The 19,234-nt window shown below is 39.4% G+C and overlaps 1 protein-coding gene and 1 long non-coding RNA gene across 12 annotated transcripts in view; one reads left to right on the top strand and one right to left on the bottom strand.

The window, feature by feature from the left end:
• The window catches only part of LOC147016753 (tight junction protein ZO-1-like), a 657,688-nt gene that overhangs the window by 523,655 nt on the left and 114,799 nt on the right, over positions 1-19,234 (top strand). For all 11 annotated transcript variants that reach the window (XM_085845718.1, XM_085845716.1, XM_085845725.1 and 8 more), the window contains one exon: positions 2,577-2,655. In XM_085845718.1, coding sequence (XP_085701844.1) covers positions 2,577-2,655 — 79 coding nt within the window. The remainder of the gene's footprint in view (positions 1-2,576; positions 2,656-19,234) is intronic.
• Positions 5,105-9,620, bottom strand: LOC147016754 (uncharacterized). Its single transcript, XR_015049164.1, has 3 exons — positions 9,525-9,620; positions 8,842-9,017; positions 5,105-6,388 (listed from the first exon to the last, which is right to left on the bottom strand). It is a non-coding gene; the product is annotated as an uncharacterized LOC147016754 (long non-coding RNA).

Here is a 19,234-nt window from a genome sequence, read left to right as displayed (position 1 = left end):
AACATTGTCCTGTTGAAATGTGAATCTCCTACCCAGTTTCAGATTCATGGCTGACTCGAGCAGGTTTTCATCGAGGATTCTCCTGTACTTTGCACTGTCCCTTATCCCATCTATCCTGAGAAGCTTGCCAGTTCCTGCTGATGAAAAGCAGCCCGATAACATGATTCTGTCCCCACCATGCTTGACAGTAGGGATGGTGTTGACTGGTTGTTGTGCAGTGTTCGGCTTGCACCAGACGTAACACTTTAAATTTAGACCAAAAAGTTAAATTTTTATCTCGTCTAACCACCAAACCTTTCTCCACGTTCTTGCAGTATCATTAAGATGATTTTTCACAAACTCCATATAAGCTTTTAGATGCGTCTTTTTCAATAATTGCTTCTTTCTAGCTACTCGTCCATTGAGGCTAGCCTTGTGAAGGGAACGGGATGTTGTTGATTGATGAACACTGACCCCCATCTCAGACATAGATCCTTGCAGATCTTTCAAAGTGATTGTTGGATTTATACGAACATTCCAAACCAGTTTCCTGCTTGCTCAGCTGCTGAGTTTGGATGGGCAACCTGATCTGGGTGGAGTCTGGATGGTATGATACGTCTTCCACATCTTAATGATGGATTTCACTGTACTCAAAGGGAGAATGAGTGACTTTGAAATCTGATCTTATAACCCTCTCCTGAACAGTGCTTCTCCACCATTCTCTGTCTGACTTCTTTGGAAAGCTTCTTGGTCTTCATGTTTGCCTTGTTGGTTGACCAAGTGAGTTTCACCTTAAAACTTCTTAGACAAGTGGGAGAGATTAAATTTTAAGTTAAACCACTGATTACATACAGGTGAAATGGATTGCATTTATATTTTTAACTTTTCAAACAAATAATTTGCTTCTGAAGTGATGTTGGGGTAATTAGGCAAAGGGTTAACAAAATTTAGGGTTCATTTGAATTCTTTTGCAACTGAGAATCATCTGATTTTTCTCTGTTAATCTCACTTGTTCACATTTTATCTGCATTTTTTTGACTTTATCACTTTGGAGTAGTTTGTGAAGATTATATATATATATATATATATATATATATATATATATATATATATATATATATATATATAAATATATATATATATGTTTTTTTTTTTAAAGCATCATGAAATAAGCTCAGGTGGCATCAAAATGTCAAAACTTTGGCAGGGGGTGAATACTTTTGCAGGTCCCTGTACGTCCCACCAATCAGTATGATTCATCGTAAGAAATACTTAAAATCTCGGTTCTTTTGGTCTCAGCGATGGATTAATGGTCCAGGTGACCCTCCCAAGACACCTGCCATCCATTTTGCGTAAACCCCAAGAGCTTTGACATTTCATCATGACTAGTAACAACCATACTTTGTACTTTTGAAAACAATGGCGTATCTTTGCCTGTCGGTGCATTACCTTATTCACATGTTTGATTGGGAGTTTTGGATGGGTGTCAGATCTATCATTATATTTGTTAATTCAATCATTTGTCATACATAAAAGTGATCAACAGAAAAGCTTTCACCTCTTCGGCCAAAAAGTACGTTTTTTTATTTCTGATGTTCCCGAAAGTTATGACAGTTTCGCTGGCAGAATAGCTCAAAGGTACTTATCTTGGTTCACTTCTGACCCAGCTATCAATGTACAGGCAGGGTATATGCCAACAATGTAGATTACCACCCTTTGGAAAAGACATACTATATGTCCCAACTGCTAACGTTCACTTGGTGATGTTAAAGATTCCACAGTACCTTTTAAGGTAGTGCATCATTGTGTGCCAATCAAATTCTACAGAAGCACTGGATCAGCAGCATAGCCACGTCTCAATCATAATGTAACCATCATTACTACATCCATCTTGAAATCCCTGCCAAGTATACATTTCGTCGGATACCAACACGTTTTATACCAGTCGTGCATGTAAATGTCATCAGCACACAGCACAGTATGTGACATATCATCGTGTCACATGCGAGAGATTTTTTTTTTCCTAAGCGGAGTCATTGTGGGCTAAGTATAATTTCTCCACTACAGTATCAATAATTGTGGATGTAGTAAGATTTAAACTGTTCGAGAAGTGTCACTGGGGGTGGAGTAGAGAAGACCACCAGGGTGATTACACAATGTGATGTGCCATGTAAATAACACGTTGAAATGGAAAGAAGTCTTTTTTTTAACCTCATTTCCACTTTATTTTTAGTCTTCCACAAAGTTTCTTTTAGAGCTAAACAAGACATTGTAGATAGCAACAGAGCTCTTGGCGCAGCCACAAATTCCAGTGGTTAAACGGTCACTAATTTGGTGTGCGGATGAGACATTGCTTGCTGAAGCTGTGCCCTGAATTGTTAAGCTCTACAGCTTTTGTGCTGAGCTCTGCGGTTCGATGAGATTTTGCAGGATTATTGAGAGAGAAACAAATTGTCATCTTAAGCCACTTAGATGTCTCACGAACAGGCGCAAGCATGCCTCCCTTGCAGTCTCTCACAATAAGAGTTATCCTGTGCACCTCCAATGAAACTATTGTAGTCCATGCTGTGTCTGCAATTTCTGCTCTGCATTTTCAGAGACGAGATTGATGTTCATACGCAGTGGGTTGACAGATTTGGACCCAACCACAGCAACTCCTTCACTTCTGCATCGAGGGTAAGCGGTATGCAATGGAGTTTTGATTAATGAGGATAAAGCTGAAAGAGCGATGTTGTTTCAGGGTTGTATCATTCAATTTAGTCGATCATCTTGCTATCTGCAAGGCTTCAAATTCTCCAACTGAATTTGGATTGCAGAGGCTTTTTTTCAGCTTTAAGTATGTGCGCACACACGCACACATACACATGCACACACACATGCACACACACACACACACACACACACACACATGCACACACACACCTTTGAAAAAAACATTAAGCTATGACTAATTTGGTTTCAAATGTATTTACCTGTCTTTGTCATTACTGGTTCAATTCAATTCTTTCAGAAGGATAATTACAAGCTTAGTTTCCAAACTAGTCATTTGTGGGGATGCTTGATGAAAACAAATAAATCAAGTAACTGAGACAAATGACGTATTCTGCTTTGAGAAGATGCCGCAACATGTTGAACTTTTACTGGTGAAAGCAAGTGTAATAGCTAACTAAAATGAACTGTCCACCAGCTTGTTCTACCTGCTAAACCTAAAGTACCCAATCGAAACCTAAACTAACTCATCTGAACTAGCTAAACCTAAACCAAACCTAAACCCAATCCCAATCTAAACTAACTAAACCTCAATCTCAACCAAAGCTAACTACCTGCTAAAATGAACTCTCTACAAGCTTGTTCTACCCCATAGTTTCTGTCACTGTCTTGAAATCTTCCCCCATCCAAAACCGTCTTCCCCCATACAAAACCATGATCTTTTCTACCCCCGTTAATCCAATCCAAATCCACCTCCTTCAAATTCCTGGCTTTCCTTGCTGAAAGTCCCTGTAGTGTCCATCTTGTTTACCCCATGTACCCTGCCCCATCCCTCTCCCTTCCAGAGATCTCTGAATGTCTCTGTTCCCCACTGTTGTTGTGCTTCCCTCTCCTGCCCCTCTTGTCTCCTGCTCCCTTTGTTATATGTTACTTGTGCTCGCTCTTATATGAGCCTTGACAATGCATACAAAAACAAGAAAAACGTGCACTGCCAAAACTACCTGCTAAAATAAACTGCTACCTACCTGCTAAACCTGATAAACCTAACCACTAAACCTGCTAAACTAACTACCTGCTAAACTCACTACTTGCAAAACATGTACTACCTCAACTCTTAATCTAAATGAACTAAATCTAAACCCAACCAAACCCACACCGAACTCAACTAAACCCATACCTAAACCCAAACCATACCTTAACCCAGCTAAACGAAAACCTGTTAAAATGAACTTTCGACTCGTACGAGCTTGCTCGACCACACAGGTTTTGTCACTGTCCTGAAACCTGCAGATATCTCTGCTGTGCACTATCATGTGTCTGTCTTCCTATCCTTGCTGAAACGTTAAGAGCATTTGGCTCTGTCAGCACAACACAACCATAATCAAAAGTGCCCTCAACATTTGTGATGTTTATGACAACATTAGTTTGAATGTAATCATTTTTGTCACAACACACAGGAGAATGTCACCAACAATCCACTGAATGGAATATATCTGAATTTGACCCCAGCCAGATTTGCTTGTGGTCTGAATGACCACATACAAATTAACTTTTAGAGAAGTCAAAATAATTTAATGCTGCAATTTGTGCTTTTCCTTTAATCACTCATGCAGTAGAAGTTGTAGGAGTGAGCACTTGTTTTGCCAATAATAAGCAATTAACAAGGAAAGCAAACACACAAAAAGAAGGCCGATGCCTGAGTCACAGATGGGAGTCAAAGTTGACTTCAGAATTCATACCTTGCACATATTGAATATCATTCAACACAACTTGAACTGCATTTTACAACATACGATTTTGTGTTACATATGAAGATAACATAGGGAATGTATTGTTTTTTTTATCAACTTCGACATCCACGTGGCGTTTAATGGAACCGTGGATCTTTATGATCTGCCGTTATTACTCAATCAAGTGATTTATATCATCAAATTTGATCTCATGCTAGTTGCTCAGGTAATTTTTGAATTTAAGGGAAACTAGATGCAAATCAAAAGATAATTGACACTAACTCGTATCCTGATCATTATCGATGTTTTCACTTTACATTCTTACATGAAAAATGGACCATTAAATCAGCCATTGCAATATAAGTGCATTTGCCAGTAATTCTTGGAGAAGCAGCCATTTCTTCCCTTTTTGGGTTCCTGACTACTTTTGCTTCGTAGCTTCCAAAGGGCCATTCACAAAGTTGCATTTGCTATCTAATAATGCATTGGTTATTCAAATGTGGCTCTCTATTTTTTTACTCGCAAAGGTATTACCCGGCGTTACCATTGCCGGGCAACGCCGGGTCCCTCCTCCCACCTCTTCCCCTCCCTTCTCCCACCTCCCCAAACCACACCCCTTCCCCTCTCTCCTCCCAACGATTCCCTTCCCTCTGCCCACCACACCCCTCCCTCCAGAATCCCACCCCACCCCTTCCCCTCCCTCCTCCCACAAAGGAATTTTTGCAGGATGTATATTTGGAGAAATTGGCTAAGGTGGTGCCCTTTCTTCTACAAACTCTTCTTTCACCCTTGAGAGTTATGTCAGTAGATGAGCAGTAAAATTACCATTAAATCGATGTATAGGTTGTGTTTGTAATATTTTTGGTTTTTGAATAACTAGCAATTCGTGCTTTGTTGAGGTTACTTGCCTCCTTCTTCGCCGAACTTACCGATCATTTTAACGTCTTAAGTTAGTTGTTTTTTTCACATCCGATACCATATTTGTGTCATTGACAGTGAATAAAGCATTTTTATCCACATTTTGGAAAAAATAAATAATGAAAATAAAACCCAGTTTCAATTCCTACCAACCTCTAACTTTCCACATCGCCTCTAACTTGCCACGTGTCGTGTCAAAAACTTCCCTTTGAGGGATGAATTCATTGATATGGCTGAAAGATGTCATGGTATAGATATTTATCCTCCTCACCATGTAATGGATCTCTGGTGTGTTCAGTTACCAAGTTTTTTTTTTTAAGAGAGCTCACCAAGTGGCTTATGTACTCAAGCAAGCACGCCATCAGAAACCATTGATAGGGAATGGCTGGCTTGGCAAGTGCTAACTTGCTGCTTGGTAACTGAACACACCTCTAGACATCTCGACAGCATAGAGTACATACCAAATGCTGACAAAAGGACGATTTTCTTTTTTTTATGAAAGACCTCAAATATTAATTATGACTATTTTCATTGTAATGAAAACATACCTTATTCAGTTTTCATTGTGTTGTTTTAGTTTTGAAAATATACATAAACTCAGAGGTGATGTTCAGTGTACGAAAGGGGTCATGTATATTTCTGTCGGGGTGATACACGCACCTTAGGGTTTTCCTTCCCTTTATTGTACATAGGTTATTTGTGGTGCCAAACTCAGCACGTTATCTTATGACTGCAATCCAAGGTTATGAACGAATGTACAGGTCAGCTACCAATGAAATGGATTTTTTTCAGAAGGGGTCGGTGACTTCTGAGTGACGCTACAGTGACCACATCAACAGCGTAATGTTTTTGAAACTTGTTTTTCAAATAAACAGATACAAAGTCAAATGAGGAAGTTCACCACTCCATACAATGTCCAACTCTGATTCCCGCGATGGGTTGTTTCCACCCAGTGTCCTTATCTTGTCGGCTCAACTCACGCATGTTCAGCTTGTCCACCGTAGCTGTTGAACCATCGATTCCCGTCATAGTGTTCTCTCTTGTATGCCGGCCTGTGCAGGATGATTAATGAGTTCAAAGGAATTCTTTCCAGATACACAATCTTAGTTTTAAACAACCTGATTATAATCGGATCCACGTGTTAACAACTGCTCTGGACATTAACACCTCGTTCACTCATCAGAGTTAAATTAAGCACAGGGACGATCGAAACTCACGGCTCATCATATGTCACCCATCTCTCTACACCTCCCTCTCACGGGTTTATACAGTATCACAGAACAATACCATGCCTTCCATGTCCATCATGGAAGGCACGTACATCATGCCATAATATGTGAAGTACATGTCCATCAGTTTGTATATTTGCCTTGAAAAGTCGGGCAAAAACCAAAATTTTATTTTAATTAAAGACCACTATTTTATTTCCTCCGCATTATGAGAACTTACTTTCATTGGGCGGTGTATATACGACGGATGCCGTGATTGCTGTGAACAAAACATGCATTACCTCATTTCCTCTGCATGGGTTGTAATCAAAATGTACCATTGTTTCCTCAAAACGGTACCTTCGTTGAATGATAGAAGGCTCATTGTTCAGTCTTTAATTGTACACCAGAGGCCTGTGGAGCCTGTTCCAAGGCAAGGCATTTTTTATGAGGCCGAAATCAAATGATGGATTAAGACTCTTATGAGGTGAACACAGGCTGACCAATAATAAGTTTGTTTGGGGTTTTTTTCATGATGAGATGAGTTAATTATCTTCAAAAGGGGTGTTAATATTTACCCAAATAACTAATTTTCATTCCTGCACTCCCTTGGAGTTCTTTGAGTATGCATGCAAAGTTTTGGGCCGCTCGGTTTCATGGTTTTGGAGTTATGGAGGAGACACACTGACACACACACACACACTGAGATTTATTATAAGAGACTACCGGTAGTTGTTTACCCACCCATTTAATACAATTTTGAAATAAAGTTCAACTTCCTTGCTGAAAGCAAAGATTGTATTGTATGTAGGTGATCATTTTAATAAACCATGTTCTACTACATACTTAGAAGGACTCGCATTGTGCTACATATTTAACTAGAGTTCATGGAACACCTTACCCAATGGAGTCTTGAGAAACAAGGACATGGGTGGGGTCCACGAACGACAAATTTGATTGGTCGTTATGACGTAAAATATTTTAATGTTTTTTTTCCAAGTATTGTGAAGCGGATGGGTTTGGAAAGTGCCAAAAAGATGGTTTGTGTTCTCCATTGTTCAAGTCTATAAATCAATTGAAAATAAAAATTGAGATTTTTTAAGATTGCAGAAAAAAAAAAATTCCGGAGTTTACTGCCGTTGATGCAGCGTCTTTAACACCACCATATCTGACACGTAACATTCCTTCTTTGTGCCTGTTGTTTGTGTCCTTTATGACATCCTTGAAAACAGTAATCAAATGACTAACCACACTGGAGTATCAGGAGGAACCCAAATAGACAAAAACAGAGTCGTCAGGAGGAACCTGGATAGGATTCAGGCTTCGGCTGCTGCTCCTCTACCCTCAAACCCACGCAGGCGCAGCCAAGTAAACCTTACAAAAACTATTTGAAAGGTTTATCCCTCCATAAGCAAAGAAAAAGAAAGAAACAAGAGATGGAGGACAATAAAAAACAATGCACGCAAAATAAAAAACACACTCTCCAGAGATAGCATACCACAGAATGTACACAGAAATCCACAAGCACACAAATCAACAGACAGTCCTTCTATTTATAATGAAGTTCCCTTTCTGGTAAACACTAATGACACACTACCGGTTTGATTAATTAATTAATTAATTGTTTTATTAAAAAAATAAATGGGGATTTATTTATTTTAATTATTTCTTTTCTACAGCTTCCTTTTACCCTCAAACCTTGTTACGACCTTTACTTCCTCAAGACAGTCAAGTTTGCTCATCTTATCGGTGCACCAGCATGAGCCGACATAACAACAACGTGCCGCAAAATGTAACATGTATTGCAGACGGCCCATACAGGGGCTGATCCAAGGATCTCATTAAACCGTCAGATCGGTGGTAGCAATGAGTAGTGTATACAAAGGGCAGAGACTTAATCAACATGAGCTGATGTCTCTCGGTTACTGAGAATTCCTCATTCGTGTTACACTATCTCAAGCCCTAGTCCCCATCACAGACGGGGCTCATCGGTTTACCCGAGCCTGTCGGCGAAGGGCAAGGTGCACGCTGGCCTCAGACATTGAAGGGCATCACAGACCTGTTATTGCTCCATCTCGCATGGCTTGCAGCTGCTCATCCCTTTAAAAAGTGAATCCGCCGACCACACCATGCCGTAGGCTTGATTGTGGAACTAGTTAACGTGTCAGAGTCTTACTCATTATCGGAATCAACCAGATGGATCGCTCCACCAAATAAGAACGACCATTCCTCACCAGCCTGGAAAGGTAGTAGCAGCAGAAACAGTAGTTAAGTTTAAATTGGAATTTGATAGGTACCTGGAAGTATTGGAGATAGAGGGGTATAGGGATGTTGGCGGGACTTTTGGGTAGCTTGAACATTGATGGTGATGCATGTGTACGGAGTGCTGTTGGTGGGGTTCTCATCAAGGGGTCTTGTGTGCTTGATATTGTGTGTTTTTTACCCAAGACAGTCTTCATCCATGCCCCCTTCCCTGGAAAGACAAGAAAATACAAAAATAATGACAAAGAAATTACAAAAACTACAAAAAAACACTTCATCAAAAAATTCAAAAGACACATTTTGCATTTTCTTATTTTGATCCGAAATTGATACATTTTTGGCGGTGTTGATGCGGCACACGCAGGATGGGCTGAATGGCCTCAACCTGCATCTAATTTCCTTTTGTGCATATCCTTGTGTGTTTCCTTTTTTGATTTTCATTTTTGTTTGACTGCCAGACAGACAGAGTAAAAAAATTATCTCACTCCTTTCTGCGCATTTGCGATCAGGTCAAATTTAGATCCAAAGTACTGTTAAACTACAGATTCATTTTCCGATTCATGTTCCGATTCGTGTTCAAAATAAAATATTCAATTTAAATGAAGTTGGTCTTTGATCATAAACTGAGGTTTGCGGACCAACAGACGGACAGACAAAGTGAACCAATTGCTTAACCCCACTTCTTGCTTGGAGTGTGTGAAGTAATAAACGTACTTACATCGTACTACACAGTTAATGGACATACTCATGTCTTGCTGAGGATATGGTGGAGCTTGGACTGAGCATGTGCAGGTTTGCCCAAAATTTGTTCCTGTCCCACGCTTGATTACAAAGGAGAGGGCCAGAGTTTGCATCAAGCAAACAGGAAAACTCGTGTGTCAGCCTATATACAAATCGAACCCCCTAACTTGATGAGCAGTGGGGCAAAGATCGAGTCTCATCACAGAGCTTGCTGCATGGCATGTTAGCAGCAAGTGTCGTCTGCCACACAAACACATTGTCTCTGCACTGCTGGTCATCGGTTAGGGGGTTTACAGTCAGGAATAATGAATTAAATGAAAGGAGCACACTGACCCTAGATGTGACATGACACTGACGCCATGCACATAAATTACCACAAAGGCATAAATCTCAGTCTGCAAAGACCTGAGTGCCACATAGACGCTTTTCCCAGTGGTAGTTTCGGGACGTGTTGGACATTGAAAAGCTATGGAGTTATTGGCCTCATGGTGGTTACCTTTTGCCTGCAGTCCGACGGCAGCACTGCCTTACCCTGCACCCCAATATCCACTTTATAGCAGCCTATGTTGGCTTCAAAATGGACGTCAAGCCAAATATGTAGTAGCTCAAACCCTTGCTCAGATTCTGAAGTACCTACAACATTTGGGGCCTTGAGGGACTACGGTTCGGCCGTGAAAGGATAACGTACAAATGCACAAACAAACAAACAAACACTTGAAAATATTTACAAGATATATGCACAAAACATGGGAAGGGGTGGGGTGTGGGTCATTTAAATGAGGAAATTATTATTTGGCGAAAAAAAGAAGGGGCAAAGGATAAGAAAGATAAAGGAGGGAAGTGTGGAAGGAGCTTGGGAGGACAGCGTGTTGAAGAGAGAAGTGCGCATGGTGACGTATCTGTCATGTGGGGAGGTGTAAGTCAAAATGTGTACCATTCCTGCTTAGGTAATTCATTTACATGCCCCCTATAAGGGTGTAAAGTGAGAAAATATATAATGATTGTAAAATGCAGGTTATCTGCTTGTTTGGGATGGGGGGGGGGGGGTTGGCTTTGGTTTCTCTCTAATTTTACAGCATAATACTATTGTGAAATTGTCTTTGAGGAAATTAAATAATTTGATGGAAATTTCAATGCTATATGAAGTTTATTTCATTGGAGCATTTTTATTATGTTTCCTTGAATATAAATATATATATATATATATATATATATATATATATTTATTTCTTTGTTGTTGGTGCATGTTGGCTCCAGGGAATTTTGCTTTTCACAGCAGTAAGGATCGTGTGGCATATAGTTTGAGAGACAGCAATCCCACCCTGGTACTGCCAAGCCCAACCACAATAATATCACTCAAATAGCTCTGGAGAAACCACCAGTCCGAATAATAGTCTCGATGCCAAAACAGGGATTGTGGAGATTTAGGATTACGACAACATTACTATGAATCCATCGTTCAGGTTATCAAAAACAGATGTGGATATAACATGAGGGGTTGAGGCTATTGTACCCCTCCCCCCTCCCTCCTTCCCCACAATTCTAAAATATTATGACCCCACATAACTATTTGTGAAATTTCTACATTTTTCTCCCACCTTCCCTTCAAAAAAGTCAGAATCCATGTCGCCAATTATTACATTTACGACATTAACCAAGGCCAAACTGTTGGAAAATAAAAGTCCACCGCAAATCGAAATCAATGTTATTTCAGTAAAGAATGAAACATAACCAGAGTGTTTTCGAACTGAAACTTTCTTTCACAATTATTTGCTTGCTTACTTACTATTCAATCATGCCACCTGGCTTCTTATGAACTTTCACCACTTTCATCAGTCTTGGGCCTGCGTTCCGATTTTATTAAGCCTGTATGATAGGGGAAGGCTTATTGCTGTTGTTGAGTTTGTTTCTACAATTACAGTCCCAATTTTTCATGGTACCACAGCGTTTCTTAGACCCATTGGAGTATTAAACCACAATTTAGAAGAGAAAAAAATTCTTCTTCCAGCATTTCTAATTTCCAAGCTGTATTTTGTAGCTGACCCAGACATTTGGAATGAAATTTTGCATCAATAATGTGAATAGAAAGTACGTGGAGTTGTCACACTTTCTTTTTGTTTGACCTTGACCTAATTTTAAGGCCATGACCTAATTGTAGACATCTTAATATTTTTCACCATAACTCGACGAAGCTTTGTCCAATCAGAACAAAATTGCCCTTGCAAGATAGCCCAGAGCAAGGTGCATTTATGACTATTCTATATCATACTCCTCTGAGTTAAGGGGCAAGGTTCTAGACCCCAAGGAAGGAGTACGAAACCACCATTTAGGATTTTCTCCCTTTTTCTGCCAATGTCCGAGCTGGATCTTGGATCTCGCTAGGAGTTTCGAAATGAAATTTTGCATCAATAATGAGAATAAAAGTGTTTCTGGTTGACTTATTTGATTTGACAATGAACTAATTTTTAAGGTCATGATCCAATTCTACACATTTTAACATTTTTCACCATAACTTGATGAAGGTTTTTTTTTTAATGGAAATCACTTAAAACAAGCAAAGGCCACTCTAGGTAAGGGCCAAAGGAAGGTTAGATATGGCTAAGGATAAAGCAAAACAACATTAAAACTAGAAGGGCACTCGGTAGAGCACCTACATCCACCATATAATGCCTGATCCACGCGAACATATTGGGCCCAATACATTTTATAAATATCATGCTCTATATCATTCTTGGCCCTATCTCTCAATGGTGAAGAATCCCTTTAAAAATTAAAAAATTATATTATCAAGATCCGGATTCGGATCTTCGCCAAAATCGAATCAACTCGTCGTGGTCACACACCCAACCTGTCCACCAAGTTTCATCCAAATCCGTGTAAAACTTTTTGAGATAGCGTGGAAAATATTGCTTTAGCCCTATCTTTCAATGGTGAAGAATCACTAAAAAAAATTATCCGATCCGGATCCAGATCTTCGCCAAAATCTAATCAGTTTGTCCTTGTCACACACCCAACCAGCCCACCAAATTTCATCCGGATCCATCCACAACTTTTTGAGATATCCTGCACACAGACACATAAACAGACAAACAGACAAACAAACAAACAGATAGAGAGGGGTGAAAACAACCTCCTTCACCTTCAGTGGTGGAGGTAAAAAAAGAGAAAAACAAGAAAAAGAACAATCAGGGATTACAGACCCTTACTAGGACTTTTTTGTGTGGTGTTTGCGTAGTTTTGTGTAGTGTATTTTGTGTGGTGTTTGTGTACTGGTGTGTCACGTAATTAATAAGAGACATAATTAGAACTGCCACTTTACAACTGCTGGCAGTGATGACCGGGAACCAAGGCATCCTACCCGCTTTGATTGGACACCTCACCCCAACTCACCCCGATGTTTTTTTTTTATCATTATTCAATTGAATTTAGAATGGGACTTCAAATAAATTAAATTCAAATCAAATGGAAGACCAAACCGGTACAGTCCTGCATTGGAGTAATCAGTCGGAACCCAAACAAGCAAAAAGCAATGATGGAGTCATCACGAGGAACTTGGATAGTATTTGGGTTTCAACTGCTCCTGGTCTACCCTCAAACCCATCCAGGCACAGCCAAGTGAGCCTTATTCAAAAAAAAAACAATCAAAAAAATCAAAAACAACCCAGATCACACAATTAAATAATAATGGCTACCAGACCATGCGTCTGATCAAGTTGAAATTTAAAACATTTATTCCTCATCATTACTACATCATAACTGTGAGGTTTCACATCGATTGATTAAGCAGTTCCAGAGAAAACATTATTTAATATTTTTCTTCAATTCAATATGGCTGCCAAGCCAAGTGACCTATCAATTTTTCCTTAACAAACTTTTACACCCATAGCTTGAGGAACATTTTTGTGAAGTTTCCCCTCTTTCTGTCCAGCTGTTTTTGAGAAGAAATTTTTTTTATCAGTTTTAGGGTAAATCCACCGAAAATGGCTGCACGGACCACCGCCATGCATGTCCATGGCTATCCAAACATTTTGACGTTTTACACCTGTTAATGGTCAAGATCAGCCTCTGAAAGCATTACCAAAGAGTTTGGGATCCTGTAATACCAGGTGGCCATGACCTGTGACATACTTATTTCTGGTACCCTTCAGAGAGACAGAATTCACCAAATCCCACAGGGAGTACTGGACAAGTATGATGTAGAATAACTGAGAAATAAGAAGATAATGACAATAAGACAAAGAAGAATGCAAGGATGAAGAAGAAGATGAAGACAAGGACAAAGAAGAAGACTGGCTGGGGCCATTCACCTCATCCTGAAACAAGGAAAACCCTCTTCACAAGACCACTGTGAAGGTGGGGGTGACTCGGCCAGATGGAAACCAAAAAAAAAAAAAACATTTCCTACCCCCAAAGATATGATAACTCTTAGTCTGGCTCCTTCCCATTGACCTGCCTGGCTAGGTAAGACTCATTGACTAGGAGCAAAGCTCCTGCCAGTATAGCTCTCTGGGTCACAGGAGCACGCATGCTTCCCCACTATGATCAATGTGATAGTTACAATCAGGGAAGTAATGATGGTCACAAATGTCTGATCAGAATGAAATTACCCTCTCTAAATAGCATAGGGTAAGATGCAGTTACAATTAATTTACATGACACCCCTCTGAGTCAATAATCAAGGTCAAATGGCGGTCTTGAAAAAGATGTGTTTTTGTCATCGCTCAATTTTGCCAATGTGGGATTTCAAAGACTGCTTGGCCTTCCAAAATGTTCTTGCTTCATATTAGTGTACCTCCACTGAAGTTGTGCATCTGATATTTGATTAGTGTCCTTGACCTACTTTTTTTGTATTGTGACCTGATGAACAAAAAACGTTTTGATCATAATTTAAATAATTTACCTCTGATTTTCATGATGTTGAGTTTTATGGATAGATTGTAGATGGGGATATATTTTATTAATTTACACTCTATCCCTCAATGTTGAAGGTCAAGGTCATCTAGTGGTCTGAAAAAATATAGCCGTCATTGGATCGTGGGCCAAGGCTAAGCCGTGGTGACCTTCATTCCTTTATATCCTTCTTGATGGTACATCATCCAGTCTCTATTGGACGTCCAACCCTTCTTGCTACATAGCCTTTAGTTTAATAGTCTTGCATAGTCCCAATTATACTTCGCCTTTAATATAAGTAGGTTAAGATTCAAGATCCTGATGAAATAAATAAAATGCCAAAAATCGGCCTTTTGGGGATGAAGACACTTTTTTCCATTGTTTGCCAATAACTTCACACAGCTGATAAAGCAAGCACATGACAATCTGCTCCACTAACCATTTTATTATCTTTGGCTCTCAGTCTCAACATTAAGCGATTATTATATGTATTGGAGAGGATGAATGAACAGATTTTCAAAAACAACATCCAGTATAACTTAAACACGTAAGCACGCTTCCTAAAGTGCCACTTTCTGGGGGGTGATTGGATATCTCAGAGGTAGCCTTTTTGCTGTCTGGTCTGAGTTCTATTCTTTCTCCAACTATAAATTGTATGATTCCTGTTCCAACTATAAATTGTCATCCAAGCAGGGAATTGCACCAACGAGTGTGCCATCCATCAGATGACATGTTTAGCTGGGTGTCCTGGTCTGCTGACGTCTGGTGGTAGACATTAAAGAGAGCCAAGTGTCGGCAGGCCATTGTTTTTCAACCACATTCATGAAGTGTTTGGCTGACCCAGCATAAGAACATGGATGAAATGTTGGTCCACTACCCGGATGATATGCCATCAGAGACAGCCACTGCCCAGTGAGAGGCTTGTAAATAAAAAAGAGAGAAAGCTGCCACCTTTGAGGCTTTTGTTCCCAATTCTATATTTCTATATAGTTTTGTTAATGCAGTTATAGATTCCAGTACTTGTGCTTCTTTGTCCTAATATGGACCTCATTTCCAACGAGTATGACCATCAATTATTTTTGAAAAATTCGAACAAATGCAGAATACCACTTATGTAAACTATATTCGATGTATATCTTTCTTTCCAGGATATGATGGTAACATCATTATTGTGCCTTACATTTTATTCAATTGACCTGTATGATTTTGCCCTGTGCGCACAAAGTGAAAAGCAGGGTAAAGCAATAGATTCACTTATGCTTGTCTGTCTGTTTCACTGACTGGCTACAAATGTCAGTTTATGATTGAGGAACAACTTGATTTCAATTGAATGTTATATTTTGAACACGAATCAGAACATGAATTGGAAAACGAACCTGCAGTTTAGCAGTACTTTGGATCTGAATTTGACCCAATTGCACATGTGCAGAAAGGAGTGAGATAATATTTTTGCTCTGTCTAACTGTCTGGCAGTGAAACAAAATTGAAAATAATTCGAAACAGGAAACTTACTGTTTTTAAGGATGTCATAAAGGACACAAACAACAGGCACAAAGAAATAATGTAATTTGTTAAATAAGGCAATGTAATCGACACTGTGTCAACGGTAGTAAACTTGCAGAATTAATTTTATACGACCCTTAAAATCATTATTTTATTTAAATTTAAGTATATTCTTGAACACTGTAGAACATAAATCGCCTTCTCACCACTTCCAAAAACATTCCACTTTTTCAGGAGGGCATATTAAATAAAGTGGTGTATAAGATACTGCATGAACGGTGCTAAATTTCCATATTTTTTATATACAACCTTTAAAATCATGATTTTATTTTGAACAATTCAATTCAATACTGGAACATTGCATGGGGTAAGGTGTTCTATGATAAAATAGACTTCCTCTATTGTGCCTGAAGAAGCCGGCTGTGAAGGCGGAGAAACGTTACCTGAGACCGGGTCTGCGTTACCTGAAAAAGCTCTCGCTTTTTTGCTCAAATTAGCGGAGTCGATCTAGTTTTTTACTTTTGGGTTGGAAGCGCCTTTTTCTTCCCGCCCCAATCTTATTCAAATATATATATATATATATATATATATATATATATATATATATATATATATATATGCATATATATATATATATATGCATATATATATATATGCATATATATATATATATATGCATATATATATATATATATATATATATATATATATATATATATATATATATATATATATATATATACATATATATATATATATGCATATATATATATATATATATATACATATATATATATATACATATATATATATATATATATACATACATATATATACATATATATATATATACATATATATCGTTTAAATGTCAATGGCAATCGTAACTCCTGGCTGTAATGGTGAGCATCGGCCACGTATTATGTCTGGTGAGATATGGTGAGACATGATCCGCAGCCGATGCTCATCACTGCAGGTACGATTGATGTATAAACGACGAATGTGGTCATCGTTCGTTAGATATTTATCGGTATGCCGTCCTGATGAAAATTCAGGACGACATGCCATTGAAGTCATGGGGACTCACTCCTATGGAGGTGTCCAACTGTATGACCATGCATTCTGGCCCTTTGGAGTTAGGATGTGTGTGTTTGTTTGACCATGTGCTTCAGCCTGTGAGCTGAGGGGCATTTGTATGCCAATGGGACAGTATTGTTGAACTGTGTGCTTTGGTCATGGGGTCAAGGTGCACGTCTCAAGCTGTTTAAATGGTTTGTTTTTTTACCTTCTTTATGTATAAAAAGGCGCCTCGTAAGAGTTAAATAAACCCGAAACCAGGATAGGCGGCTCTGTTTGATGTTTGACTGATGTTGACCATATAATCTTTGTCTGTTTGACAGTGTCGTCAGGCTGAGGCTTCCGGATTGGAGGTGATGCTTTGGTGTGGGACTTTATGTCCATTGGAGATCAGGGGAGTGCTCGTCACCCTCCGCATATTTTGATTTACCCCCCCGATCACACCACGTGCCTTCTGGTTGATTGGCTTGCATTAGTGGGAACAATCGCCTGGGTGGCAGACGGATGGTTGTTCTTTGCGGATTATGCGGTTTTATCGACACAGGCAGATATTGACCATTTCTCAGTCATCTACATCGGCAGATTGGAGTCCGTGTGATTACTGATTGCAGTACGTACCGCATACAACCCAAAAAACCTTGAGTAGCTTTCACCCTTTTTTGAGGGAATTTCAACAAACATAATAAAAAAAACATGTTGCATAATAGACGTTTCAAGGAGATGCTCCGAAACATTATTCTTTATAAACAGCTGCCAATCGTCATGTGATGGTGGAAAAAATTTGGCTCGGTAATTTAGAAAACACGTTAATACGGCAAACGGCTCGGAATTGGGTGTTATCAAATATATTTTACTTTGAAACTCTCAAAGGGAAACCATTTAACCTTTCGAAAGCACACCTGATCATATAAATATAACCAATTCTTTTCAAAACAGCGAGGACAAAGGAAAACGCGATCACTCAAACTGTACCCTACTTCCTGGCCAAGTACGTCTTGACGTCATACGTTTCTGGCATATATCATAGCATCAGTTAAATTTGTCTTTTCACATTTCAAAGGCAGGCTGACAGTATTCTGCCTCCCCCTCCCCCACCCCTCCCCCACCCAGAGCAAAAGGGGACACATTTCACATGCAGTCTTTAACAGCCCCATTATATAACAATACCACGTTAACTTGTAGGTACGTTAAGTGGATACTACATTTTCGCTTCCTGGTGTACTGGTTTGAAAGTTTTGCTGCATGATGAGTTTGTAGTCGTTCCAGTGGCAGTCACCTCATGTATGCACAATGACGTCATTATTTACCATTTTATCATCTGCATCCTCAGTAGCAGTGATATGCCTGGTGTTGGCTTAATGGTGAGGGTGGTGGGCTTGGGATCCAAAGATTCTGAGTTCAAATCCTATTCATCTGTTGAATTAATACCAGGTGGGGTTGACTCTGCCTGTCATCCCTCTGAGGTCGGCAAAATAAGTTCCAGCTTGTTGGTATACTGTATCGGAGTGGCGACTTGTCCAGGATAGTGCCCAACAGCCAAGGAGACTACTTCGGTAGCACCAATGCTCTGTACAGAGTATGGTCCCAATGGATGGATGGATGGTGGTAGTGGTGATGCACCATAGTCATAGCCAGTTGAAAGCATGAAAAAATTACTATAAGCGGGTGCCAAGACAAACAAATAAATAAAAGACCTGTATCTTGCCAAAAGGTGACCACGTGTGACTTCTTTGAGGTCATACTGAGGTGAACAGAGCTGCTATCCACCAGGAGCGACTCCTTGAGGAATATCTGCCTACGAGAGATTCCGATGAGAATCGTTCTACAGAGTAACCATGAAAAATATGCGTTTGCCTCATGACGTCATAATGTCTCAAGCTTGACATATCTAGAAATCACTCATCGAGGTGTTCAATTTGAGGTACTACACGATATGGTTCCTAAAACTTGAAAATTTGACCTTGGGGTCAAATATGTTTGACCTGAGGCGCTAACCATGAAGGTCAAGGCCAATCGCCACCAAAAATTAATCAGCTGAGCGCCAGACCATGAACTATATTCCCATGAAGTTTGAAGACGATCCGATTAAAATTACTTCAAAAACAAGGGTTTCGTCGACTCCCCTGATTTGTGACAAAGTGACCTTGACCTTTGACCTTGACCTTCAAAATTTTGTGCACTGAAAGGGACCTCTATAGGCCTCTGATATGCGAAGTT

The sequence above is a fragment of the Eptatretus burgeri genome, chromosome 11 (genome assembly GCF_056783735.1).
Source record: "Eptatretus burgeri isolate ZD-2024b chromosome 11, Ebu_testis_v1, whole genome shotgun sequence".
In the NCBI taxonomy this organism is placed as follows: domain Eukaryota; kingdom Metazoa; phylum Chordata; class Myxini; order Myxiniformes; family Myxinidae; genus Eptatretus; species Eptatretus burgeri.
Note: the sequence above shows the minus strand (reverse complement) of the source record. Positions and strands in the feature narration are given on the sequence as shown.